Genomic DNA, 27,419 nt, shown 5'->3' on the forward strand with positions numbered 1-27,419 from the left:
TTTATACCTAATCACTTTGGAGTTAAATAAGACAACTAACAACAAAAATCTCTCAACATTGACTTAAATTAAAAATTATTATCTTGGGGATGGGAGAGGCAAAAAATAAGAAAACAATTTGGGGAATCTGGCTGAAGATTAATGGTCTAAAATCAACAGTGAGAAAATTTAATTCCCAAAGCATCACCTATCCTGTTCATTAGGAAAAACTGGATATTAACAGAAGGCACTCATATCTGCCTTAACAAGGTTAGTGTATTTATTTATTTATTAATTTTTTTTTTTTTGAGAGAGAGAATGAGAGACAGAGAGCATGAGAGGGAGGAGGGTCAGAGGGAGAAGCAGACTCCCCGCCGAGCAGGGAGCCCGATGTGGGACTCGATCCCGGGACTCCAGGAACATGACCTGAGCCAAATGCAGTCGCTTAACCAACTGAGCCACCCAGGCGCCCAGATTAGTGTATTTATAAAACTAAACTGAAAGAGGCAAAAAAGATACTACCCACGGATTACAATAAAAAATATTCTAAAACACTTTGGGGTAAGTTTGAAAACCCAGCCAGAAATGAATTATTACTGAGAGTATTCCTCCAGAAGATTAAGTATTAATGAAGAAAAACAAATTTACATGATTCCGGAGATTAGAAATCATGATCTTATAAGAAATATGTTTTATTAACTTAACCTTTTTGACTGAACACTACCTTTTAAAAACAACAATTAACATCAGTTTGGTGTTTTCTTAGTCTAAAATTCTCCTTTTTTAAAAAAGGCAACATTTTCCTCCCCACAAGGCACCTTTCTCATAAGTGTAACTGAGCTTGTCCAAAATCAGAGGCAGTTTTTTCAGAAAAAGCCAATGATCAAAATACAAGATACAGCATTTTCCTACAGATTCTCTGGCAAGAGAGCATGACATTAACCAAATAAATTTAATACAAGGAAATAATGTTGTAACTCAAATTGCCTTTCACTTAATCCTTTTTTTTTCTGATTTTTATACTAAATGATTTCTGTTCTTAAAACTTAGGATAAATCAGGAATACAAGTTAAAACCAGAACCTAGTTAAAGAAAATGTGATACCGAAAACAGCAAAAGTCAACTCAACAGCAGTTAAAACTGGGAAAATTTTAATTACTAAGCATCAAATGCATTTTACATTGATAACTGCAGTACTGAAATTGTGACATTTTAAATATTTTTCTCAAAAAAAGGTAGGAAATATGGAGATCCAACTATGAACATTAATGTGGCCAGTCTGGGTCACTATGGTTTAGTTAATGCTAATCTTAACAGGTGTTCACATTTCCTGTCTACAATAAAGTAGACTACGAACTTCTTGTCTCGTTGAATTTTAGCAAAAACTCCATGAGATAATTTAAAGGAATGTCAAATTTTGGAAGTGCAAACTCGTAAATTCTACTTTGGGATCACTTTTTGCTTCAAGTGCATCTAACTCGAGAATACAGGCAATTTTTCTTTCCTAATCCCTTGGAAAAATATTTCTGCAGTAAGTCTCGTGTCTTCTTAACTAAGGCTGGGCTGTTTCTAAGAAAGATTTTTAGCTCTGTGGTTAGTTTCCCACAGTTGGTAAAAATCTATTAAAAACATCTTAATGTAATTTGCCAGGAAAAAATTCGTTCTTCAAAGGCTGCAGGAACAGGAGAGAAATAGCACTTCTTATTCTTATGTGTATAAGCACAAACACTTAAAGCTAGTCATACTGCAGACAAATCCAACACAGTATTCAAAAGTTCTATAAAAATGAACAAAAGATACATGTTTACTTCCATTGCTCCAACAGTCAAATGTTAGGTCTGCATGAGAGTTGCACTGTAGCAGTTCGCTGGTCCAATTTAAGGGTTCAAAGTCCTTTTTGGCCCAATGATGTCCACATGCCAGATAAAGTCAGTTCAAAAAACAGAAATTAGGGCAAAGACTCCATATAACAAAGCACAAGGATATGCTACTAGAAGTTGCTGTCCTTCCATGGCTAATGCAGAAATAAAAATTTTGGACGCAGAAAAACTACACCATCCAATAATTCCAGCAGTGAGAATGATTCCTACCATTCCTCTGTAACCGACAAGGAAAAAGGGGAGGGGGAAAAAGGCAGTAGATGAGATTAGTTATGTAAGAATATAACAACAACCAATTCTAAAGAAAGGCATTTTAAATCCACATTGTACACATCTGCAGAAAAGATCAAGATTTTTTTTCAAATGTTAAAATAATGTACCTCACAGTGAATTCAATGATGCTTAATTATTCACATACACATTCAATGACGTGAGAAAAAGCTCATTTATAATTACATTTTGCTCCTGTTAGCATAGGAGCTAGGTTTTTCAACTTTGGCATTACTGACACCTGGGATGAATGCACTTTTGCTGTGAAGGGGTGTTCGGTGCATTGTTAGGTTGTTGAGCAGAACCCCTGGCCTTTAGCTGTAAGGTACCAGTGGAACCTGTGCACGCCCCACAGCTACGACAACCAAAATTATCTCCAGACACTGCCTGAGGTCCCCTGAGAGCAAAATTGCCCTGGTTAGAAAATACCGCTTTGGTAGAAAAGTCTCTTTTGTAAAATTCAAATATCTATGTACCAATCTCCACAAACGAAAAGAGTGAAAGTTTCTACAAAAAATCTGAAGCATTTTTACGCAAAGCAAGAACACTGTGAAGCCACCATCTTGCCAAATGTCTAGCATCAAACATCTGATGCATACTCTTCCCCTCAACCTCTCCTTTAACTTTTTTAAGTGCAACCAAGGGCCATCACTGGTTGTGCCTGGCACCAGCCACAAGGAGGAGCCTGAACTGTTGAGAGAGAATCTGCACACTGGCCAAGAGGAGAGAATTTATCAACAGGAATTTACACCTTTCTTTTTAACCTTACCTAAAATATTATTTAACAATTACATACTTAAAACTGCTTATAAGTACAGCTGAGAACATGGCAGGCTAGTAACAGCCTCTTCCCATAAAAAGAATGTTTTGCTTTCAGCTAAAAAGCTGCCAAACACAAGAGTATGTGTTTATTATTCATTCACTTAGCATATGCCCAACATCTTTAAGAAACCAGATACAGTCTAAAAAATATCAAAGACGGTAAGTATAATTTTAACAACTTGATTTTTTCATGCAATATTTTAGTTAACAATCACCACTGTTCGGTTTACTGACACTGGTAAGTAAACACAAAAGCAGTGAAATTCTTTATCACAGATAAAAGCAGAGATGGTATAAAAGATTTTAAAATTTATTCTCAGTTCCACTGTTCACCACTGAAAAGCATGTAGTATAGTCCTCATTCACAACAGGCACTATAGCTCATGTTTGCTGAGTCACAGTGATTAATCTTAAACTGATGGTGAGATAAATCCTATTACAGAGAATTGGTCAATCAATACCCAAAATAAAGATCAGTACTTACTGCAAAGAAAATATCACTGCAAAGCTGGAAAGCAGGATCATGGGAAGAAGACAATATCCAAGGACACTTGCCACACACCCAAATGAAACACCTGTCATACTCATTAAGTTTAGTAAACAAAACATTCCTAGACATCCAATTGCACTGATCCCATATACATAGCCAAACTGGATTTTGCCAGCCTATGGGTAAAGAAAAGATTATAGGTTAAGGGAAAGAAAGTAAGTTCTCTTTGGTCTTATTTCACCTAAAATGGTGCATGTAAGAAAATATTCAATTCGTGAGCATCAAAATCTGTAGAGGCATCTATTCCTTATGCAGAAGAGTAAAACACAGATTGTCTTTTATATCTCTCTCAAGAAATCTGAAGTATCTACTTCCCAATACACAGATACTTGGTTTTTCATTTTCCAGTTTGTATTTGAGCAATTCAGCAAATAAAGAGACAAAATCATGGTACAATCACCTTTAAGGAGTAGATTTCTAAAAAGAAATCTAGCTGATTTTAAGCAAATAAACTACAGAGACAAGACAGAAAGCCCTGCAGAATGTTTGGACAATATCTAATGTCACTTGAAAGCAGCTAATACCACCAAAATTGCCCCGAAGCAATTTATTCTCATTGGTAGTCATAGTTGCAATCTTTATAACAGCAGAAACAATTTCATCATTCACTTTATAAGGCTGTTAAAGGAGCTAAGAGAAAGGAAGGCAGGATAAGGAGGACACTGTGGTTCTGTGGGGGAGGGGAGGAGAAAAGAAAACTGATTAACAAGCAAGAGAAATACAATGGAAGATATATTTTTCTTTCATTATTTTTCCAAATTGTTGGTGGATTTATAGTCTTTTGACAAACAAAAAAAAACAAAAGAAAACTTAATTATGCTGTTATAAAAGATATTAATGAACAGACTTAAGACAGTATAAGTTAGGTAAATTGCTGTCACAGTACTCTCAGTCAAGATATATGAACAAACATTGTATTCAGGTCATACTGTGATGAAAATCAGTCCAGAGAGTTTAAAAACTTCCTGGTTTGTCAAGATTCTAGACATATAAAACTCAATCATGAGACTGCCTCTAAAGATTACGTTACATGGAAAAATTCTTGTCATTTTTGTTAGACTCAGTATTTATTTGTAAGTATGTGAGAGTGTAGAAGTTTCAAAAGGTTCAGCTGAGTTCACCAATGGATTCACTAACGTAGTAATAATAAAACCTCATACATGCACAGCGCTTTAAAATTTTTTAGTGTTCTCATATAACCTGTCTTGGTTATAATCTGTAAACAATCTTGTGAGGTGGGAACCATAGGATTATCTATCAGAGGGAGCTGAAGGATGAATGGCTTGCTCCAGGACAGAGCAGGAGCACTGAACTGATGCCCAGCTTTTCTGACTAAAAATCCCATCTTTTATGCATTACATCATTTATCTCTTCTAATTCAGAGACATAAGATAAAATACAACAAATATTAACAAATTATCTTTACAACTACTCATTTTCAATATACTTTAACATTTGTAGGGAGGTAGGAGATAGGCAGTAAAACGTCTTGCCCTTTAATGTTCCAATTCATTAAAAGTTAAAATAATATAAAGGAAAGTAACAACCAGCACCACTATAATAACAAAACACCACACAAAGTCCACAGATTAAAAAAAAAAAGCTATCATTAAAATATATAAATAAATAAAAGAGCAACAGGCTAAAAAATGTTGTCAATTTCTAAAAAGAAGGAATTCTGATGAGAGACTGAAGCCACACATAACTATTTGTTTTTTTCCCCTAATAATTAGACATTTTCTTGGAACAAAAAATTATTTCTAAATACATGACATTTTTTATCAATGGAGAAGTGATGAATGTGTATGTATTCCAGCAACTTAATACCATTCAAAACACAGGCAAGATCTGAAAAATAAACAGAGTCTCAAACTTGGCTCCTGGCAGAACGCTGCAAGATTGTTCTCTAGCCTCATACTGAGAATTCAAACTAAAATCTTACCAGTAACAATGTCGCTCCAAAAGCAAGGCAAAAAACCATCGGTCCTGCCAAATCAGTCTCATTCATGATGCTGCCGTCTGCCACTTTTAATGGATGTAACACTGTCAGTGTTTTTTGCCAGATGTGGTCAAAATTGATCCCTAATTCTAAAAGAAAAGAAAGTAAGACAGTCAATTACGATTTGTGACACACCTTTAGTTTACCAGAATCTATGCTGCAATAGGACACAAAATGAAACACTCAGCATCAAAAGAGAATCTAGGGCGCCTGGGTGGCTCAGTTGGTTGAGCGACTGCCTTCGGCTCAGGTCATGATCCTGGAGTCCCGGGATCGAGTCCCGCATCGGGCTCCCTGCTCGGCAGGGAGTCTGCTTCTCCCTCTGACCCTCCTCCCTCTCATGCTCTCTGTCTCTCATTCTCTCTGTCTCAAATAAATAAATACAATCTTAAAAAAAAAAAAAGAGAGAATCTAGCATTATGAGACATTCTGGTTAGTCCTCAATACCAGCCTTCATTAACAGTAAGGGGTTCTTTACCTGGGGCTTCGGAATACCTGGAGATGCTATGAAATTGTATATGAAACTGTTTCTATGCACAGGTGTGCATTCTTCTGAGAAGAGTATCCATAGTTTTCATTAGACTTTGAAACTATATCCAACCCCCTCAAAAAAATACACAGTACTACTGCTTAATGGGTTTACATTTTTTTTTATGAGAATACAATTTGAAAAACATCATACTTTTCAGTGATGTTACTAGTTTTGCCAGCTTCTTCCATGTAAAATAATCACAATACCATGCTATTTCCTTTTATTTCTCCCACTGACAGAATTTAATCAGTAATGTGAAGTCAAAGTCAAGGCTCACACACTGACATAATTTCACTTTATAAAGATCTATTAAAAAATCTGGTCCCCTACAGCTCAATGGATTCATATCTCTTTTTTTCTAGAACATTATTCTTTTAAAGGAAAGGACAAGTTCCCCAAACTAAGATATATTTTCAGTGACCAGGTGGACACTACAGAATACTATGAACTGTTGCAACTAATCCTACCTTCTAATAAAGGTGGCTCATCCTCAAAGTTGTTTCCATAGAATGGCTGAGGTGTCGTCGGAGTGTACGCCTGAGTTGGCTGAAAAATCTGCCCGGTGTATGGCTGTTGTGGCTGCATCATGTCGGGAGGGACAAATGGGCCTTGCTGCGAGTAGTCATAGCCAGGATACTGTCTGTAAATCAAAGTTACATTTCTCAGAATTATGTCAACAGTGGATATCTCTGAGAGCTAGAGAGTCAGTCATGCAATTCCTAGAACAGCTACTTTGCCAGTTTTCGTAAATGGTGTTGAAATGATAACTAAGACCAATCTGATTATCTACAATGGTTAAGTTGTGTTTTTTAGAGAACCTTCCTGATGATGCCAACACTCACACTGAGCTTAAGCATTTTACAAACTATGAAACTTTTAAACATTAGGTGGTCAACAAATGAAAACTTAAGAATTTTATCTATTTCTCCCCCTCCGGTAAGTATATGTAATATGAAGATAGCCATGAAATACAATTGATGCCTAAGACTATGAATGAAAACTAACAGGACAGACTTTGTACTACATGCTATGTAATTTTCCACTGTGGTCTGGATCTCCACTGAATATAATCATTCTTCTTTACTCTTTGTAGTATGTTATTTTTTGCAAGTGGGTAAATCTTTTTAAGAACGAGCACCAATTTCAAATACAGAGTGGAAAAATTCAAGCCTCTTTCTGTGAAAGCTTTCTGAATATAACAAAACATTATTAGTACATCTTGCATTTGAAGAGCACTTTTAAGTTTTCCAAGTAGGTATACAACTATTGTCTGATTTGATATGCGCTATAGTAAATCCTGCATTGTAGAAAAAGAGACTTTACCAAGGCTATTTTAATGATGAAAACAACAGGGAACAGAAGGATGCTGAAGCAGTATCTTTAAAAACCTGTTTTACCACGTTCTGGGAAAAAATATGGCTTACCTATCAACGGCACTAATCTCATTACACAGTAAGAAATACAGAGTAAAATAATTATTTTATTTTTAATTTAATTTTATTAGTATGTTAGGTTATTTTAAAAGATTTTTTAAGATTTTATTTATTTATTTTTGAGAGAAAGGGTACAAGAGCACAAGCAGGGGGAGGGGTAGAGGGAGAAGCAGACTCCCCACTGAGCAGAGGCCTGATCCCAGGACCCTGGGATCATGAGCTGAGCTGAAGGCAGACGCTTAACCAACTGAGTCACCCAGGTGCCTCTAAAAGATATTTTTAAAAAGAACTGAGAAGCCTTAAAGATCCTTTAATCACCCTTAAAAATTTTATAGTTCCCTCCTGACAAATATAAAATCTAATGACTGCCATGAATATTGAGATTTTAAAATTAAATCTGATTTTTAAATTAACTGAACATCTTGATTAAAAGCAAATCCAAGTAATGGCAAAATTTCAACTACACATAGCCCTTTGGAGAGCTCAATGAGACTCTCAAGATTTACTTATCACGCTAGTCCAATCCAAGCTTAAAAAAATGTTATTTATTTTTCTGGCTATATGTTAATATAGAATTCGATGAAACACTACTTTAATAGCAAAAAATAAAAAACAAAACAATACGAACAGTCACAAGTAAATATACTATAATAGGAGCATAGACTACTATGCACCTGTTAAAAGGGATGAGGTACTTTTATGTGTACTAATAAGGAATGATAATCAAAAAACACTCAGTAGGGGGCGCCTGGGTGGCTCAGATGGTTAAGCGTCTGCCTTCGGCTCAGGTCATGATCCCAGCGTCCTGGGATCGACTCCCGCATTGGGCTCCCTGCTCCTTGGGAGCCTGCTTCTCCCTCTGCCTCTCTCTCTCTCTCTCTCTCTCATGAATAAATAAATAAAATCTTAAAAAAAAAAAAAAAACACTCAGTAGGCAGAATTAAAAACACCCAATGTTCAGAACAGTATATACCATCTGTACCCACTGTGATGGTACTTTTTAGAATGTATCTGTAGTATGTATATATTTGTATACATGTATTTTATATATATGTACATACATTACGTATAATACGTACAATTACACAGGTTTAGGTATAACATAACATAGTATAACACATATAATTAAATAGGTAAAAGGACCTGGAAACGGGAAAGTGGAAGAGTTATTTTCATATTAAAAACTTCTGCACCTTTAAAAGTGTTGTATATTTACTATTTGTTAAAATTAATTCATTCTAGGGATGCCTGGGTGGCTCAGTTGGTTAAGTGTCTGCCTTCGGCTCAGGTCATGATCCCAGGGTCCTGGGATCGAGCCCCGCATCAGGCTCCCTGCTCAGCGGGAAGCTTGCTTCTCCCTCTCCCTCTGCTGCTCCTCCTACTTGTGCTCTCTATCTGCCAAGTAAATAAATAAAATCTTTAAGAAAATAAAAAATAAAATTAATTCATTCTAAAATGTTATATGTAACATATACATATACATTAACTACTAAAAATTTCCAAAAATATATATAAACTACTTGAATGTTACTGTGTCAAGTGTTTAATGTGAATTACATCCCATTACCTCACTACAACTTTAGGAGATTGGTTTTATCATCCTTCCCATTATAGAGATGTAGAAACTGATATTTGGGTGAAAATGATTTTGCCTATGGTGGGGCCAGGATTCAAAACTAGACTTTTTGACTCCAGTGGCCAACTCGTAACAATCATAATAAAAATCATCCCCAAATCCTACCTTATGGAGAGAGCTATAGTATCTTTTTTCCATATATACCTTTCCCCTGTTGTTTTTATATGCAAATACATTGATTTCCATTTATTTAAATACACACACACACACACACCCCCCCCTCCCCAGGACTAGATGGTTGAAATGAACTAGGACAAGAACTAACATTTTGTGATTTAGTATGCTACTGTGTTGATCTGTTAGAATGTATCACAGATCTACCTCCGAGTTTATGAAACAGCTAGAAAAGCTCCATATGGAGGCTTCTACAATCTGCATAAACAGATTGCATTTTATTCTCTCGCTCTCACACAGAAAGAGACAGAGAGAATATGAATGTGTATACAACAGAAAAACTCAACAAGAATGGTACAGGCTCTCTGCTCTTAGGATCCCCTTATACCCTTAAAATTTATTATTGGGAACCCCAAAGGTTTTTTTATTTATGTGGACTATATCTGTCAATATTTATCACATTACAAATTAAAACAGAAATGTTTAAAATGTTTATTAATTCAAAGTAACAATAAACCTGTTACATATCAGCATAAATTTTTATGAAAAATTACTTTAAAAAATTACTAAGAAAAGTGGCACCGTATTGTATTTTTGACAATCTCATTAACATCTGGTTTAATAATAGATAGCTACAAATTCTTAGATGTGTTTTTGCATTCAATTTGTAGTGATGTATTGTTTTAGTTGAAATAGCTGAAGAAATTCTAGTGTTGCAGACAAATAGTTGGAAAATTATTTAACAACCTTTTCGGATTATCATAAATATTCTTTTCATACTACATTAAACTCAAAATGGTAGTTTTTTAAACTTAACTTGCAACACAGAAAATGGAACAATACTCATAAACTTTTTATACTGTTACATTAGAATACACCGATCTGTCTTGCACTTGAATGGATCCTTTCTTTACTCATGTATTATTTCATAACATTCACTGCTGATTTAGAAAATGTTAGTGCAGTATAGCTCTTCCAAACATTGACATATTTAATATAAAAACATATATGAAGTAGAAATATAGGAAAATCACATTTGTTAGTATCACCAATCATTTCCTCAGAAAAGTGGTTAATTACTGGAAAGCTGACAAGTTCACAGTAATGGACACAGTTTTCCCAAATCCTCATTTTTACCTGAAAACTTGAATTTAACCACTGCCTACACATACTGCCAATTCTCTTTCTTGAAGTAAGAACCTCAATTATTTCATCTTTGAGAAAGTATCTGCCCAGTACTCAAGTCCAAATAACTATATCTGTCGGGATGTTCCTTCCAATAAAAATAGTTTTCATGAAAAGCAGCTGATACAGCCTGCGATTGATATTGCACGGGGGCTCTTCCTCGAGATAATCATTGTACTTCAGTATGAAGCAGAGGTGTTTTATGACTGTTTCCCATTTTGTCACACAGAATATTCTTAATGTGTGTGTACTGAAGGGTCAGGACTTAATAGCATAATTTTTACTGCTTCATCAAGGGTATCCTTGAATGAAAATGGTTCCCTCCACACCCCAGCAAGTGTGTGGCAATGAAGAATACAATGATTACTAGAACAATCTGACGCTCTTGTCTTGATTCATATTCAGGTACTAGCAGTTTTGTCAATCAGTTTTTACAACATCAGTACAAATGTCAATACACCTAAAAAGGTAGATAGTGTCTTAGTATTGTTATAATAATAGTTTTAACCTTAAAGACTCCCTGAACGGTCTCAAGGATCCTCTGGGGTCTGCAGTCCACATTTTAGAACTGCTCATATAGACTTATAAATGTCAAGTAAGGAAGAGAATTACTACAAGCAAATGACAGCTTTAAAAGTGTTACCATCATTCCTTCTTTAAGATGCAAGGTGAGAAAGAAACACCATGGAATTTTCCTGTTTTCCTTTTCTGTAAGGACCTGGTCAGGAAAATTCATGGCTTGCTCCTGTTGGGTTTAAATTAGAACATAGCATGTGTAGACATGATCTTTAGAGACTAAGTCAACCTTGTATTCCATATAGGTATTTATCAGTTAAGTCAAAGATGAAAAAATACTAGCTTGAAATACTTTAAAAATATGTAGTTGGCATTTTACAGGCATATCTAGCATACAATGTGGGACTTGTCCAATGGGACAATCATAAAACTCAACAGGTTAAGATCAAAAGGCCTTTTACTTTTTGTTGTTGTTGTTATATGAATATATAAATGATACTTATAAAAGAAACCCAATTATTACTGCTAATACATTAAGCTTCCTGTTTTCCTAGGCTTCATATATCAACTCATATTTATTAATTGGCAATAATGGGTATATAAGCAGCTGCAATAAAACTTAATTATACTGAAGCAATGGTTACTGGCACATGATCTGGTTGCAATGGGATTTTGAGAATATTTAGCAAAAGAGTATCTAAACAACCTCCCTATGGAAAACTGAAATGAGAGAATGATATCTGGAATGAAAAGATAAGTCACACGTTTAGGTGATGCAAACACAGACAGGACAGGAGAGAAAGGCAGTGATAAATAAACCTAGGAGGCTATGATCTAAATGTAATAGTTCTGCGGAGTCCAAATACCATTTAGTTAAAAAACAGGCCTGCACACAGACACAGGTTTTCCAAAGCCCTTTGGCTGCACTCTACCCAATCCTTCCTTCATTTTCCTCTCATACACAGATTAAAACAAACAAAAACCATTTTTAAGTAAATAAACAAATGGAGATTTCTCAACATGATTTTTCCAATTCATTGTTCAAAAAAGATAAATCCCTGATAGAATATAAGAAAATGTCACTGAAAAAAAAAAAACCTGATTCACAGATAGTATTTTTCACATGCTCACTCCCACTGTTCAATGTGTTAGGTTTTAGGGGGAAGAAAGCTTTGGAATATATCAAATTAAGCAGACTTAAGGGGGCAAAAGGCGTAAAAAGTACAGCTTATATAAGAGAGACCACACTGAGGGCTGAATTTGAATTTTGCTTTGCTTTTTAAATTCTTGGGCACTTTCATTCAGATATATTAATTCAAACATGTTCTACTACTACATGTTTCTCTCAGATTGATTCAATACACAACCTTCCCTTGCCCTCATTCTGGGAGACCCTTCATGAGGTTTTTAATTCAGGGTTCATAGATGAACATCAGACGGCACATAACTGTGCAGTAATATGTGCATATTTATGTGGGCATTTGAGTGTATGATTTATATCTCAGAAAGAGGCCCATCATTTCTGTAAGATTCTTGAAGGGCTCCTGGGTCATCTAAAAAAGGTTAAGCCACCCTGGTATCAGAAATGACTGATGAGATTATCTTTAAGGTCCTAAGATACGAAGAATATGATGTCCTAGAGGAGAATGGCGGAAAGCCTCAGCTAATGTATTTCTGCCACTAACACCAGGGACTATTAAAAAGTCAGGGTTTGGTTTTGTTCTTAGGAGTTCAGGGCTGAAAGGGTTTGAGTCCCCCTCTTCAATCAGCAACTGGCAACCCGTGTGTACTGACCGTAAGGTTTCGATATGAGCATTAATAAAGATGATTATCACTTGCTATTAAAAAAACCACCTGATGATTCATAACAGAGAGCTTATACTGCTAAATAGTGTCACTAAGCCCTTTGAATTCACGTTGATAAGGTCTGAAATTTGGACTGATCTAACTTCTTAAACTAGCCGTCACAAGATTTTAAATTTTTAACTGGTTCTTTAGATGAAACAGCCTAGGTATCTTCTAGATACTTGAAGCTAATAGCCATATCCTAAATGATGTAGAAATACTATTACTAGGAAACAGTTCTTAACAAATCTACTTTTGCAGCCACGGCACACCTGCAGATTCCGCAGAAGATACCAAACTCTAAATAGGGCAATCCCTTCAAACCCAAACCAGTGTCACAGATCCTTCCAGAGGAAGGAAGATTATGAAAAATCACATTCCTAACAAGGCACACGGTGACACGTTCAGTTTTAGGCAGAACCAAACAATGAGGATACAGGCTTTCACTTCGGTCTGGACTAAACAAAGTTGACAACTCACTTGCTATAGGGTCCTCCACTTCCTCCATAATCATAGGACTGCTGTGACTGGTCATCGATGCTGTAACTTGTCTGGTAGAAGTCCGTGTTTAAGTTATCAAACCCTGCCATTGCAAATTATCTGTAAGAGAAGAAAAATGGCAAATAGTGTTTATACCCAAGGTCCTACTGATTTCATTTCGATACAAAGCAAAAAGCCTCAGGAGGCAGTAAATTATTTCTTCTGGCATTGGGGGAACGGCATTTGAAGGATAGGTCCAGGTGGGAGTTGCACAGGAAACGTCTAGTCTCTAAGAGCCGGGAAGACACCTGCACTTCACGGAGCTGATACGCCCTGGTTAGGGGAAGGGGCGTGGGAGAAGGGTTCCACGGAGGTCTAAAGTATCAACAACAAAAACGACTCCTCACCTCAGGGCGGACTCTGCTGCTGACAAGGCGACTGTCTCTCTGCAAAATAAGGCCTGGGCCTTCCGGGAAAGGGCAGACTCCTGGAAGGCCGCGAACGAGGTACAGGGGCCGCGTCAAAGCAAGCGCCTGAAAGGGAGCGAGGGTCTGAGCGAAATGACCGGAACGCGGCGCCGAACGGAGGCAACAAGCCGCGCCACACAAGACTGAAGAGAAGCCGAACAGTGTGCCACAAGCCTGGGACACTCACCAAACGCGGAAGCGGCGGTAGCGGCGTCAGCAGCTCCAGCAGCCCCCCAAAACCCCCCAAAAACGCTTAAGACCCTGAACTCACCCCGTTGCTACGTGTCACAGGGCCAAAGAACTGCTTCCGGAGCACGCCCGCTCGCGCAGGCGTGTTGGCAGATATGTGCCCCTCTAGGGCAGATACGGGGCGGGGCCGGGGAGGAGGAAACCTGCTGTGGAACATGCGCAGTACCGAAGAAGTTAGACCAGTGGTGGGCCAATGAGAAGAAGGAAAATACTTCCGATAGCCTGGTTAGCGATCGAGGCTGAAAAGCGCAGGCGCAGCAATTGTTAGTTACTGTTTGGGGTGGGGAGAAGTCTTTAGCAGACCCGAGTCCTGGGAGAGGTTGTGCTGGCTGATGATGAGCGGATAGAGCTTCTCTCCGGTCCACAAACCACAGAGCTCGGTCTTTCTGGCGTTACTGTGATCCAGAAACAGTGTTGTAGAGTTTATGTGTATTATTTAGTCCTTACGACCTAATGAGATGATGACTCTATTACTCTCCTTTTGTAAGTGAGGCTGTTAAGTGTCCATTTAGTAACATTGAATGCAGTGTTGCAGGACAACTCACCTCGCTGTACTAGCTGTTGGGGCTACTATGATGAATACAAGCTAAATGGTACCGCTCACCTGGGATTCGTTGGGGTGGGGTTATCAAACACATATAAGTATATGTAAAACTGTTACTAATATTCTTAAGTGCTACATAATTCTTTGAAAGGGTGTATGTAATATTCATCTGGGACGGAAAATTGGGAAAGCCACTGTGAAAGGGTGATGATCAAAAGGGTGAAAAGGAGTTTTTAAAGAAAAGGGAAATGAGGGAAGGGGAAGAGCATCAATATTTCAGGCAGTGAGAATAGTGTGTGCAAGGCCTCGGATTAGGGAACACATGTGTCAGAAAAGGTGTAAATAAGGGTTCTTCAGTCTTTGCACTATTAACATTTTGATCTAAATGATTCTTGCGGGCGGGGAGGGGAGGGGGACGAATGAAGTTGCCTTGTGTGCTGTAGGATGTTTAGCAACATCCCTGACCTCTACCAGCTAGATGCCAGTAGCACACCCCCATCCCCACTGCCACCTTGTGACAACTTAAAAATGTCTCTTGGATAAAATCAGTTTGGAAATCACTGGTTTAAATGCAGTGGGGATGGTTAGAGAGGCGATGGAGGACAGCCATGTAGGAGTTGAGGCTGGAGCTACAGGCAAGGGCCAGGAATAGAGTGTCTTGTGGGATTCTGGTTTTGGTTCTAAAAGACAAAGGAGAACCACTGAAGGTTATGAACTGAAGAGTGTCATAAGTAGATTCTTTCCTTTTGATTGCTCTGGCTGCTGTGTTAAATCACAGAGTGTTAAATCACTTTTTGAAAGTGCAGGAATCCTAACTCCAAATGCCATGGTATTAACCATTGGGCAGAACTGTCTTCAGAGCTTATAGTATTAAAATTTAGCCCTTGCATTATATGCTGGCCCCCCAAACCCATGGTCTTTACAAAAGAAACCAGGCCACTGCTCTGGGACTGGTTTCCAAAGGAATAATAATATTTCACTGGTTAAAAGGTTTTTTTCAACATACACTCTGTATGAAACAAACAAGTAAAACAACCAAACAAAAAAAACTCCACACTCCCCTCCAAACAAAAATAATAATAGGAAAAGGACATAACAAACTGAAAAACCAAGGAGTATACTCTTGAGATGAATGGGTAGCTAATTTCATCGGAAATTTTCTGGAAAAGCTCATTAAATTATTCAATTTACCAACTTTTGTAAATCATTTTAGAATTTATTGATGTAGGTACCATCTGCACAACTCTTGGGAGATGACCATGTGGCCAGATTTGCTGGAGCCAGCCACATTGTCCCATTTTATGCCTGTTTTTTTTCCAGCATAATTATTAATATTTTCCCTTTTTTGCTATCAAAAATATCCCAGTTTGGTTGATAAATTATATAGTTATGCTCTCTAAGCTGTATCACCTATGAAGCTGAATTTCTGGTTATCGACAATATGCAATAATCTATTACTTCATCTACTTAGTGATCTTATGGTTGAAAGAAAATTCGAGTCTTCCCCCTACCTGTCTCTCCCTCCTAGCCATACCTGTCCCTTACTCAATAAGACAAGCAAAAAAATTAAGTTACATGATTAAATCTTCCACATTGTTTGACTTTGAAGTATAAACCGAGGTATCCTGCATAAACCCTTAGAGAATAACAGTCATTTTTGTGGCTAGTCAGGTAGACCTCTCGTTTTGGGGAAAAAACATTTTTTTTCTTTTGGTGTTGCATCCCCCCACCTCAGGATAGTCTCCAGAGAGTTATATTTAAGCAAACTGCAGTACTTGGTAAATGTGCTGACCTCTGTTAAAGTCACTGAATTGTATTCATTAAGAGTAGGAAGTCTTAACCGGGTCAAGAGTTAATAGAACATGAAGTGGGCTTGTAACAGTGGCCCAGTCATCTCTGGGACTTAGTATGTCAGTTACCAAACTTGGGACCAAAAAAAAAAAAAAAACATTCTGATCACGAGTGGTATCTTCTAATTAGTTTGACAATCATGCTAGAATACACACTAACACTTACATACTTCACAAACACGCAGAAAACTTCATTTTTGGGGGGCAGCAGTGAAATTGTGCTTAGATTTTAAAGATTTTTATTTATTTATTTGACAGAGAGAGACAGCAAGAGAGGGAACACAAGCAGGGAGAGTGGGAGAGGGAGAAGCAGGCTTTCCGACAAGGAGCAGGGAGCCCGATGCGGGGCTCGATCCCGAGACACTGGGATCATGACCTGAGCTGAAGGCAGATGCCTAAAGACTGAGCCACCCAGGCACCCCAAAATTGTGCTTAGATTTTAGAGTTGCTTTCTTTCCCCTCTGTTTTATAGTAAATATGTCATGGGGAATTTGGCTGGAAAATTCTGGCTTGAACATGGGTAGTTTCCCCTACTTTCAGTTATATCCACAAGCACCAAATAAGGTGAGGATTTGGCAGCTGTGTACTTATCATGTCAAGTTCCACAACGAAACCTGATGATTATGGTAAAAACCAACGTAAATGCCCAAGATCTGTTTTCACTACCCCTGAATATTAAAGATATAACTCCATTTCCCAAATTATATCTCCTCCAAATTATCCTTTATCCCTTAGGAAAGAGTTTCCTCCTCAAATTCTGCTTCTGTTATTTCAATTATTTTACTTGGAACAATAAATTACTGTCTTGGGAAGTCATATTTGCCTGGAACAACACCGGATGCTTTTAGACAAATTGGGTTTTTAAAAGGCAAAGAAATTTAACCCTAGCTTAACATTTATTCTTGGGATTTTGACTTGAATATTCCAAGTGCCTCGTGCTGTAAAAAAAAAAAAAAAAAAAGGCTTTTAAAGATAATTTTTAAAGCAATGCTGTATTTTTATTGTAGAGCTCAGACAACCTCTTAATAGCAAATCAAACATTTCTAATATTAGGTGAATGGATATTGTGGTTTGAGATAAGAATTTCAGTGACAGTAGTGGAAGTTCTGTGTCTCAAACTTAGAAGGGGAAATACTGTAAAACATAGCATCAGAGGGCTGGGCTCTGGTGATGGCAGAACCCCTCCTGCCAACGGTGCAGTGAAGCATTTGGGGGGAAAAAAAAGGTATGAGTTAATACCAGTATATAGTTACTATGTACCTGACGCTGCTCTAAGCCCTTCACACCTTTCTACTCAATTACTTTTCCTAACAGCCTGACAAGGTAGGTACTATATACTAGACATATGATGAAACTGAGAACAGAGAGGTTAAATAACTTGTCAAACATCATAGGGTAGGAAATGCTAGACCTGAGATTTGAACCCAGTCTGGCTTCAGAGTCCTTGTGCTAAACCACTAGACTGTACTGTTGTGTTACATAACATGAATATAAAAAGGCCAATATTTCTAATAAATATGCTAATTTACCTAATGTGATTTTATGTATATATGTATATGTGTATATATACATACTAAAATTGCAGTTAGTTGATAATTGTATCTACATTCCCAAATGTGTATATATTCAAATTAATAAAAAATATTTTTTGTAAACTTCTCATTGGGCACATGACAAATTACCTCATGTTCAAGTTTACCTTATATTCATCATGTAATTGAATGAATAATGTATAGTGGTTAAGGGAGCATGTCTGGAGCCAGACCGCCTGGATTTATATCCTCTCCCACTTACTAGCCATGAAGTTAGCAAAGTCTCTGTGCCTGACTTTTCTCCTGGATAAGAGCAAGATGACAACAGTATTCATCTTATGTGCTTTCTACAGGATTGTGTGAGATAATGCATGCAAATATCAATGCCTAAATACTAGGTACTCAGTGAATGTTTGAACTTATGGTCATTGCTGCATCTATATAGCTGTAGAAGCCATATATTATCTTTTTTTTGGTGGTGGTGGTATAGTTTTATTTACAAAATATTGGAAAATTGGATCATGGTTACATACTTGTGATTATATTGCAAAAATTAATTAAGCTGCAAACTTCATAGGATTCCTAAAAATTGTTTTACTTTAATAAAAAATTATCAAAAACTTGTACACATTTTTAAAATTTTATTTTATTATGTTATGTTAATCACCATATATTACATCACTAGTTTTTGATGTAGTGATCCACAATTTATTGTTTTCGTATAACACCCAATGCTCCAAGCAGTACGTGCCCTCCTTAATACCCATCGCCGGGCTTAAACAAACTATCTCTTTCCGAAATCAATTACATACATTCACTCTGATGCAGATTCTGTATTATTTTATAATTTGTCTTTCGATCCTATGGAATGTATTAGAAGTATGCTTTTGTCGTCTTCTGTCCTGTATATATATATACATATATATATTTTTAAGATTTTATTTATTTATTTGACAGAGAGAGACACAGGGAGAGAGGGAACACAAGCAGAGGGAGTGCGAGAGGGAGGAGCAGGCTTCCCGCGGAGCAGGGAGCCCGATGCGGGGCTCGATCCCAGGATCCTGGGATCATGATCTGAGCCGAAGGCAGACGCTTAACGACTGAACCACCCAGGCGCCCCTGTCCTATATTTTTCCAATTGGGCTTGTCTATGTTGTGCATTTTAGTCTCACACATACCTTTTGATGTCAGGCACTATTGGTTTAATACGTTAGAGCAGTTATACTTGAAAATTTTGAACAGTGCTACCCATATTTGATTTTCTTGGTGTGTTTCACGTTATTTCAAACATTAAAGAAAACGTGCTCATCTGTCTGCTTTATCTCCCTTTCTCTCCTGTTCTCACAGCCCACAGAATTTGTCAGGACCCATTGCGTAAGGTGACTTAGGTTGTGGAAAATATGTTTATTTGCAAACAATGAAAATGGCAGTGTCCTAGCCAAGTAAACCAATTGCCATAAAAAATTTAATATAATGCTTCTTAAAATGATGGAGGGATCAGGTTTTATTATCCTTAGTAAGAGAGCAGCCTAGAAATGACTAAGTTTAATACATGACACTTCCTTTAGGCAATTCATTTTTTATATTTTTCTGTTAGAATTCTTCATGATGCCCTCAGTTAGACATTGCAAGCTACCACTGCTTTTCATGACAGTTTAACTCTTTGTTGTTGTAAAGACTACCATATTAAACTGTATTTTGTTAGAAGACCGTATTTCCACCACAAGATATTGCTGGGCCAGGAGCTTTAAGACAGATAAATTTAAATATAAATTTGGAATATTCTTTGGAGGACACATGCCCAAGGTACAGAATTCTAATTTTTTATTTTTATTTGATTTCATATTAATGTCTTGATAATAACAGTGTCTTGCCAGAATAAGAAATAGGTAACTGGGCTTGAGACAGGTGACTATGTAGGAGAGCATCCTAGCTTGAAGCCCATGGGCAGCAGCATATCCTTTTCATTATTATTCCTACTTTCTTCAATTATTTCTTAAATGTTGGAGAACACATGTTCTCTGAGCAGAGAATGGTTACTATTATGACTATTAGAGAGTGCAGGTAACTCAATCTTAACCATAATGCTCTTTACATACTTAGAAGTTTTGTTACTAAGACTATTGATAACATTAACTTAAATTCTTTTCCTGAGATGAGGATAATTTTATGTTAAAACAGAGGCATGTGAGGGCGCCTGGGTGGCTCAGTCGTTAAGCGTCTGCCTTCGGCTCAGGTCATGATCCCGGGGTCCTGGGATCAAGCCCCGCATCAGGCTCCCTGTTCCGTGGGAAGCCTGCTTCTCCCTCTCCCACTCCCCTTGCTTTTGTTCCCTCTCTCGCTGTGTCTCTCTCTGTCAAATAAATAAAATCTTTAAAAAAAAAAACAGGCGTGTGAAATCAAACTTACAATTTTTATTACATTCTGTAAATTTAGGTTTGGAAGTCAAAGGCAAATACATTTTTTTGCCTTTTGATGGAAATTAAGCAGGCAAGATGTTTTTGACTCTTCCCCTGCAGTCCTAAATTTGCAGCATCTAATAAGAATCACAAATCCCCCAGTGTCTGAGATAATGAATTTTTACCTCTGGAAGAAAATATAAACATTTCTTAACTCTCGCTAAGATTTTACTTTAAAAGTTTAATAATATTTAAAAGAAGAGTTGATTTTAGGCTTACAAATATCATTTCTTTCTTGTACTCTCTAAAAGCTCTTCCTGTTAATGCCAAAATGGACTTCTGTGCTAAATGTTGTGACGTACTCCCCTTCCTACTCATTGGAAATAAAATTCTTCAGCATCACATTAAAATTTTCAGAGGGCCCTAGGAGATTAGCCTGAATTCAGTGAGATATCTCCAACATGAACAAAAATAGACTGGTCTCACAGACAAATCAGGACAGCAAGTGCCTCCGAGAGTGACCTCTCATTGGAGTGGCCTCACATAATGAGAATTAAAGGGAATTAAAACTGACGGGAACTTGAGATCATTTGTTTCCCACCATCTGGTCTTACAAGGGAGGATCAGAGGCCAAGAGATATATTATAAGACCTAAATTTCAAGTGCTGTCTTGACATTTCTGACCCTCACAGGGCCCCCAAAGCCTAGCAGTGCCTTCCTTGTCTCTTGCCAGACGTGTCCCCTACCCATTGGGAAAGCCTCCACACCTGCTACCTCCCCGATCAGCCACACCAGCTCCACCCAACATGGTCCCCAGCCTAACTGATTTTACCTTCCTGTGAGCTTCCTACAAACGAATCATATACCCCCATGGAAAGCGGGGATCCCCCCACCCTCCTGACACTACAGTTTGTCTCCCACAGCCCCTGCTGGTTCACTGTATTCCTGTGTGCAAACCCCTCATGGCTCTCATGGCCTTCGGTGTCCTCCTCATAAGGGCTGTGAGTAAATGTGATTAAAAAGCTTCTGCCAATCCCTCCTTCAATGATAGAGTGAGTAGGTGATCAGAACAAAGGATATGATCAATTTTACTAATATGGTTAGTGTCAGATCCATCATTGTATCCTTTCCGTGACTTTCAGATGGTAGGTGATGAATGAAGATGAGATGGTGAATAAGTGAGTCATTGTAACCATCTTATTATATCAGGTGCTCTATTAGGATAGTCACGTAATATTTAGTGTTCCAACGCTAAGGCATTAAATAATGCTGTGTTTGTGATATTTATTTAACAAATAATTATTGAGAATCTACCATGTGCCAGGCACGATAAAAGACAAACGGACTCTGCTTCTGCCTCTTGCTGTTTCAAGGTTGAAGAAGCCCAATATTCCCAGCTGCCTTGCAGACTGGCTGCAAGCCAGCCATCTTCAGTCACCCGCCTGGAGAAATGCTCCTGTTCCTCAGGGCTTCCTGCTTGATGAAGTCATCACCGAGTTTCTATCCAGCCAGCCTTGCCATTCCTTGTTTGTGAACTAGAAGGTCCAGACCAAGAAAAGGCTCTCCTTTGCAGATCTGCTGCTTGGGAGAACGTGTATAGCAACCTGCCAATGATAATGGCAGTGATAATGATGCCCATAAACAACAAGGCTTGATCTGTCTCCAGGACTCCGTAATCCTGAGCGTCAGTGCACATGAGATGTGGCACTGAGTGATAGCATATCCTGAGCATGTTTTTGTTGTTTTCAGGGCAGGTGTGAGTGGGTCCATGCCAACTGGAATCCACAGAAGCACTGATCTAATCCTCTGATAGTTTATTTTCTGAAACTATTGTGCCATATTCCCGAAGACAACTAGCCCCTGGTCCACTCCTCTATTGCTTTGTGAAAGTAACACCTCGAAACTTTATGGCTTAAAACAATACTAACATTAATTTTCCTCACAAATCTGTAATTTGGGCAGTGCTTGGCAAGGAGAATTCATCTCTGTTCCACATGGCTTCAGCTGGGGGACTTGAAGGCTGGGGACGGCGATCATCTGAGAGCTCGTTCATTTACAGCTCTGACCTCTGATGCTAGGTGCAGATTGGGACCTTTGATGGAGCTCTCAGCCACGATACCTACATGTGGCCTCTCCCATAACATGGGCCTTTTCAAATTATGGTGGCTGTATCCTGAAAGATGGAGTCCACCAGAAGCTGTATTACGCCTTTGGCACCTTCCTCAAAAATCCCACAGTGTCACTTTTAACACATGCTATTGGTGAGAAACAAATCACTAAAGATGACCTATATCCAAGGAATAGGGAATTAAACTCCAGCTTTTGACAGAAGACTGTCAAAAAGATTTTTTACATTTTAAAACTACCACTTCCCAGTGGGATACAAGGGGGGAAAAAAGAACATACATTTTCTTTTGTAATCAGAGAGGCCAATACACATTAGTAGCAATGAAGAAACGAAGTGAAAGAATTCTGATTATATATCAGATCCTCACATCTAATAAAGGGTAGAGTGCTACATCAAGACTGAATATGTTGGTCGGTATTTTGTGGTTCTGTAGACATGGTCTTATGATGCTGTTCAATTACTAATCAAGCATTCTGCTTTTTTTTTTTTTTTTTTTTTTTTTTACAGAGAGAGAGACAGCGAGAGCAGGAACACAAGCAGGGGGAGTGGGAGAGGGAGAAGCAGGCTTCCTGCTGAGCAGGGAGCCCGATGCGGGACTCGATCCCAGAACCCTGGGATCATGACCTGACCTGAAGGCAGACGCTTAACGACTGAGCCACCCAGTCGCCCCAAGCATTCTGCTTCTTACCTGCTATTATTCCTCAGACAAACATGATCTCTAAATCAAGTACTTTATTCATAGAATAAAGCATAGCTATTCGAATAGTTATTGGGATAACTATTCTGTAGTGTTTTTTCCCTACCTACAATAATATACAACATTTACTGTTTGCTTATTTTTTCATGCAAAAAGGATGACTCCTTTTTTAATTTCTTTTTAAAATTTTTTATTTTAATTTCAGTTAACATACAGTATAATATTGGTTTCAGGTGTACAATATAGTGATTCAACACTTCCTCATGAGCACCATGAGGACAAGTGCCCTCCTTAATCCCCATCACCTATTTCCCCGAACCCCCCCCCACCTCCCTTCTGGGAACCAACAATTTGTTCCCTATACTTAAGAATCTGTTTCTTGGCTTGCCTTTCTCTCTCTTTGTTTCCCTTTGCTCATTTGTTTTGTTTCTTAAATTCTACGTATGAGTGAAATCATATGTTTTTGTTTCTTGAATTTTACATCAGTAGAATGTTTATGCCATGCTCATTTTGCCCCCTAGTGGTTTCTTATGTCCTTGTTCCATATTTATATGTAATTTTCAAATCCTTTGGAACGAAAGAAGGAAAAGTATCACTTTGGCCCCCCTGTCACATGCATTTCATTGTACAGATGAGGAAATTAGGACCCAGAAAACTTGTGGGACTTGTCTCTTGTCACCCATCCAGCTTGAACCAGAAGTTCAATGTTGCTGTCCTCTTCCGCTAGAAATAAGAAATAAGACATGGCAGGATAGTCTTGTTCACTGATGCACATGAACAACGCCTGTGGCTGGCAAGAAGTAGGTGCTCAGTAATTATTTTATGAATGAGAAAAATAAATGAATTAATGAATCAAGACTGGAACCAGTATCTATAGATCCCATGCCTTTTACTTTTTTTACTATGTAGTCTGTCTTCTCATCCTCATAATAAATCTTTCACATAGCACTTGATACTTGATTCCATTTACACAAATATTTCAACTCTTTAAACTATCTTGTCCTTCACTTGCTTTGTCATTAAGTTTATTCCATCAATATTCATTTATTCATTCAATGTCAGTGAGTTCTGGCTGCATCAGATACCATGTTACCTACAGGGCTACAAAAAGGTACTTAAAGAATTCTTTTTATTTAAATTTTCTTCTTTTTAATTATGGCAAAATACACACAACACCAAATGTATCATCATAACCATTTTTTAGGTTTACAGTTCAGTATTCACACTGTTGTACAACCGATCTCCAGCACTTTATCACTTTGCAAAACTGAAACTCTTTATCCATTCAACTCCCCATTTCCCCTTCTTCCAGCCCCAGCCGTCACAATTGTACTTTCTAGTTCTACATTCTTGACAGCTCTACATACTTCATATACTTGGAATCATGCAATATTTGTCTTTCTGTGATTGTCCTATTTCCTGTAACATAAGGTCCTCAATGTCCCTCAACGTTGTAGCATGTGTCAGAATCTCCTTTACTGTTGGGGTGCCTGGGTGGTGCAGTCAGTTAAGCGTCCAACTCGTCCAACTCTTGGTTTCAGCTTTGGGTCATGATCTTAGGGTCTTGAGATCAAGCCCCGTGTTAGGCTCCATGCTTAGTGTGGAGTCTGCTTGAGATTCCTTCCCTCTCCCTCCTCCCCTTCCCTTCCGCGTGCGCAGGTGCTCTCTCTCTCTCTCTCTCTGAAATAAATAAATAAATAAATAAATAAATAAATAAATAAATAAGAATTTCCTCTACTGTTAAGGCTGAACAATATCCCACTGTACGTGTATGCCACATCTTATTTATCCTTTCATCCACTGATGGACATTTGGCTTGTTTCCACCTTTCAGCTACTGTCAATAATGCAGCTGTGAACATGGGTGTACATGTATCTGTTGAAGACCCTAATTTCAGTAATTTTGGAAATATACTGAAAAGTGGAATTGCCAGATCATATGGTAATTTTTAATTTTTTTCCTTTTAACTTTTTAAATTTTTTAAGAAACTGCCATGCTGCTTTCCACAGTGGATGCATGTTACATTCCCTCCAAAAGTGCACAAGCATTACAGGTTCTCCATATCCGGCCAACAGTTGTGATTTTCTGGGGTTTTTTGATGGTAACCATTCCTATAGGTGTAAGGTGATATCTTGTGGGTTTGATTTGCATTTCCCTGATGACTAGTGATGTTGAGCATCTTTTCACACGTGTGTTGGCCATCTGTATGTCTTCTTTAGAGAAATGTCTCTTTAGGAAAGTGCTACAAAGGGGCATTTTTAATTCATCAGTTCCCTCCTTTGTATATAGAAAAATCTCAGCTGGCAACATAAGAGCCATTTTCCCTACTTTTTCTTTGATGCACTATGCCACCATTTATTTAAGGTCTGAATAATAGTGATAAAATAACTAAAGCTTACGTCCCATTTGCATATGTTACATCCCAGGCATTGTTCTAAGTACTTCACATATATTAATTTACTTACTTAGTCCTCAAAACATCCCTGGAAGGTGGATCTTATCACTACCTGCAGTTTACAGAAGATGTTATGGAGGCACAGATAAGTGAGTGACTTGTCCAAAGTCACACGGCTGCTGAGCTCTAGTACCAGGACTGTACCTGGGCAGTTGGTTTCAGAGTCTGTGCGCTTAACCACAACATTGTTTTTCCTCTCTGGCACCCACTAAATCTCCTTTATATCGTTCTTTTTATATCATCTGCACTTTTTGTGAGCTCTTCCTAGACAATTCCTCCATATAAGTTTATATGACTTTGGATTGCAGATAGTAAAGAACAAATGATTACATTGTAAAAAGGAATTCATTGCCCCCATGGATGGCAAGTTCAGGGTATAGTTAGCTTCAGATATGTATGAATCCAGTGGCTCAGACAATATTACAGCCCCAGTGATCTCAGCAAATGCCCTCAAGTCACATCTCTTTGGCTCTGTTTGAGCCCCATGCCCATCACTGGTGAATCATGGTGGCAGGGAATATGAAATGCCCAAGTGAGTCATATGCCCACAACCAGAACAAAGGTGGTGTAAATACCACCTGCACTCCAGAAACTTGGAGTGGGGGAGATGTGGTTCCCACAGAGTATTACTAGACATTCATTTACATTGAGGGGGCAGGGAGGCCGTTTTTCTTCCTTTTGGAACAAATACACAAGCAAAATTATTATTCTCAAAAACATTTTGCTTATAATTATATGAGTAATAAAAAAACATTCATTTAGTGGGCACTATATACCAAACAGTGTCCTAAGTACTTTACATACCTTGCTCGATTAATCCTCACAAGAACTCTATGAGGCAAATGCTATTATTAACCCATTAACCCATTGCTATTATTAACCCAAAACTGAGGTGCATAAGTGCCTGGGTATACCTGGGAGAGAACGTGGTAACCTGCTCTCAGTGATCCACTTTATAAGGGGTGCAGCCATGATTCTCACCCAGGCAGACTGGCTCCAGGGCCTCTTCTCCAATTCCATGATAAGGGAGCTTGCTTGCCACATATAGAAACCGAAGTTCACAAATCTCAGTGTCTGATATTCACTTCAGGAAAGACATCAGGGACTCTCATTTGGCCAACAGAGCTTACACCTAACAATTAGGGCTTACACTAGTATCTAAAGTTTATAAATATATAATATATATACATATACAAATATGTCGTCTATTGTACCAAGTTTGTGCTAGACACTGATTATAAAAAAAATTGGGGGTGACTGGGTGGCTCAGTCAGTTAAGCATCCGACTCTTGATCTCAGTTCATATCTTGATCTCAGGGTCTTGATCTCAGGGCTGTGAGTTCAAGCCCCATGTTGGGCTCCACAATGAGCATGGAGCCTATTTAAAAAAAATTTTTTTTGACTAATTGTACCTGTTTAGAGTCTAAGGGAACATGAATGAAAATTAAAAAAAAAAATTATCCAAACTATTAGACTCAACTAGTTATCATCATAAGCAGTGACTATTTTATTTAGAAGAACTTGAGTAGCATTTAGTTTCGCAGTTTTTTAAATAAGCATAGCTGCTGGGGTGCCTGGATGTCTCCATCGGTTGAGCATCTGACTTTTGGTTTTATCATGATCTCAGGGTCATGAGATCAAGCCCAACATTGGGCTCTGTGCTCAGTGGGGAGTCAGCTGGAGATTCTCTCTCCCTCTGCCCCTCCCCTCACTGGTGCTTGCTCTCTCTCTCTCAAACAATAAATAAATCTTTAACAAAACAAAAAAACATAGCTGCAAAGACTCTCTCAAAACTTTTCACCTATTAAAAGAAAGCAAAAGGAGTTTTTAACCAGTTTGCTGAGGCAAGTTTGCACA

At 38.0% G+C, this 27,419-nt stretch overlaps 1 protein-coding gene across 4 annotated transcripts; it reads right to left on the reverse strand.

The window, feature by feature from the left end:
- Positions 1 to 699: 699 nt before the first annotated feature.
- YIPF5 (Yip1 domain family member 5) lies at positions 700 to 14,067 on the reverse strand. Of its 4 annotated transcripts, none has more exons than XM_035014379.1 (7): positions 13,980 to 14,035; positions 13,649 to 13,774; positions 13,242 to 13,361; positions 6,500 to 6,672; positions 5,444 to 5,589; positions 3,436 to 3,617; positions 700 to 2,076 (listed from the first exon to the last, which is right to left on the reverse strand). In XM_035014379.1, the coding sequence occupies exons 3-7, from the start codon at positions 13,349 to 13,351 to the stop codon at positions 1,914 to 1,916; spliced, it is 774 nt and encodes a 257-aa protein (XP_034870270.1). In that variant the 5' UTR covers positions 13,352 to 13,361; positions 13,649 to 13,774; positions 13,980 to 14,035; the 3' UTR covers positions 700 to 1,913. The 4 variants fall into 4 exon arrangements, with proteins under 4 accessions (XP_034870270.1, XP_034870272.1, XP_034870271.1 ...); XM_035014381.1 differs by lacking the exon at positions 13,980 to 14,035 and adding an exon at positions 13,896 to 13,974; XM_035014380.1 differs by lacking the exon at positions 13,649 to 13,774 and having other exon boundaries at positions 13,980 to 14,067.
- Between the last annotated feature and the right edge of the window lie 13,352 nt (positions 14,068 to 27,419).

Source organism: Mirounga leonina, unplaced genomic scaffold, assembly GCF_011800145.1.
Source record: "Mirounga leonina isolate KUSES-001 unplaced genomic scaffold, KU_Mleo_1.0 Mir_168, whole genome shotgun sequence".
NCBI classification, from domain to species: domain Eukaryota; kingdom Metazoa; phylum Chordata; class Mammalia; order Carnivora; family Phocidae; genus Mirounga; species Mirounga leonina.

What these genes read in the sequence shown, in the direction of transcription:
- YIPF5 (XM_035014380.1), bottom strand. Translation starts at nt 13,351, where the DNA reads ATGGCAGGGTTTGATAACTTAAACACGGACTTCTACCAGACAAGTTAC. An exon ending in AGTGGAGGACCCTATAGCAA is followed by an intron (nt 6,673 to 13,241) that starts GTGAGTTGTCAA and finishes TTTGATTTACAG; the next exon opens with ACAGTATCCTGGCTATGACT. An exon ending in GCAGTGATATTTTCTTTGCA is followed by an intron (nt 2,077 to 3,435) that starts GTAAGTACTGAT and finishes TGTCGGTTACAG; the next exon opens with AGGAATGGTAGGAATCATTC.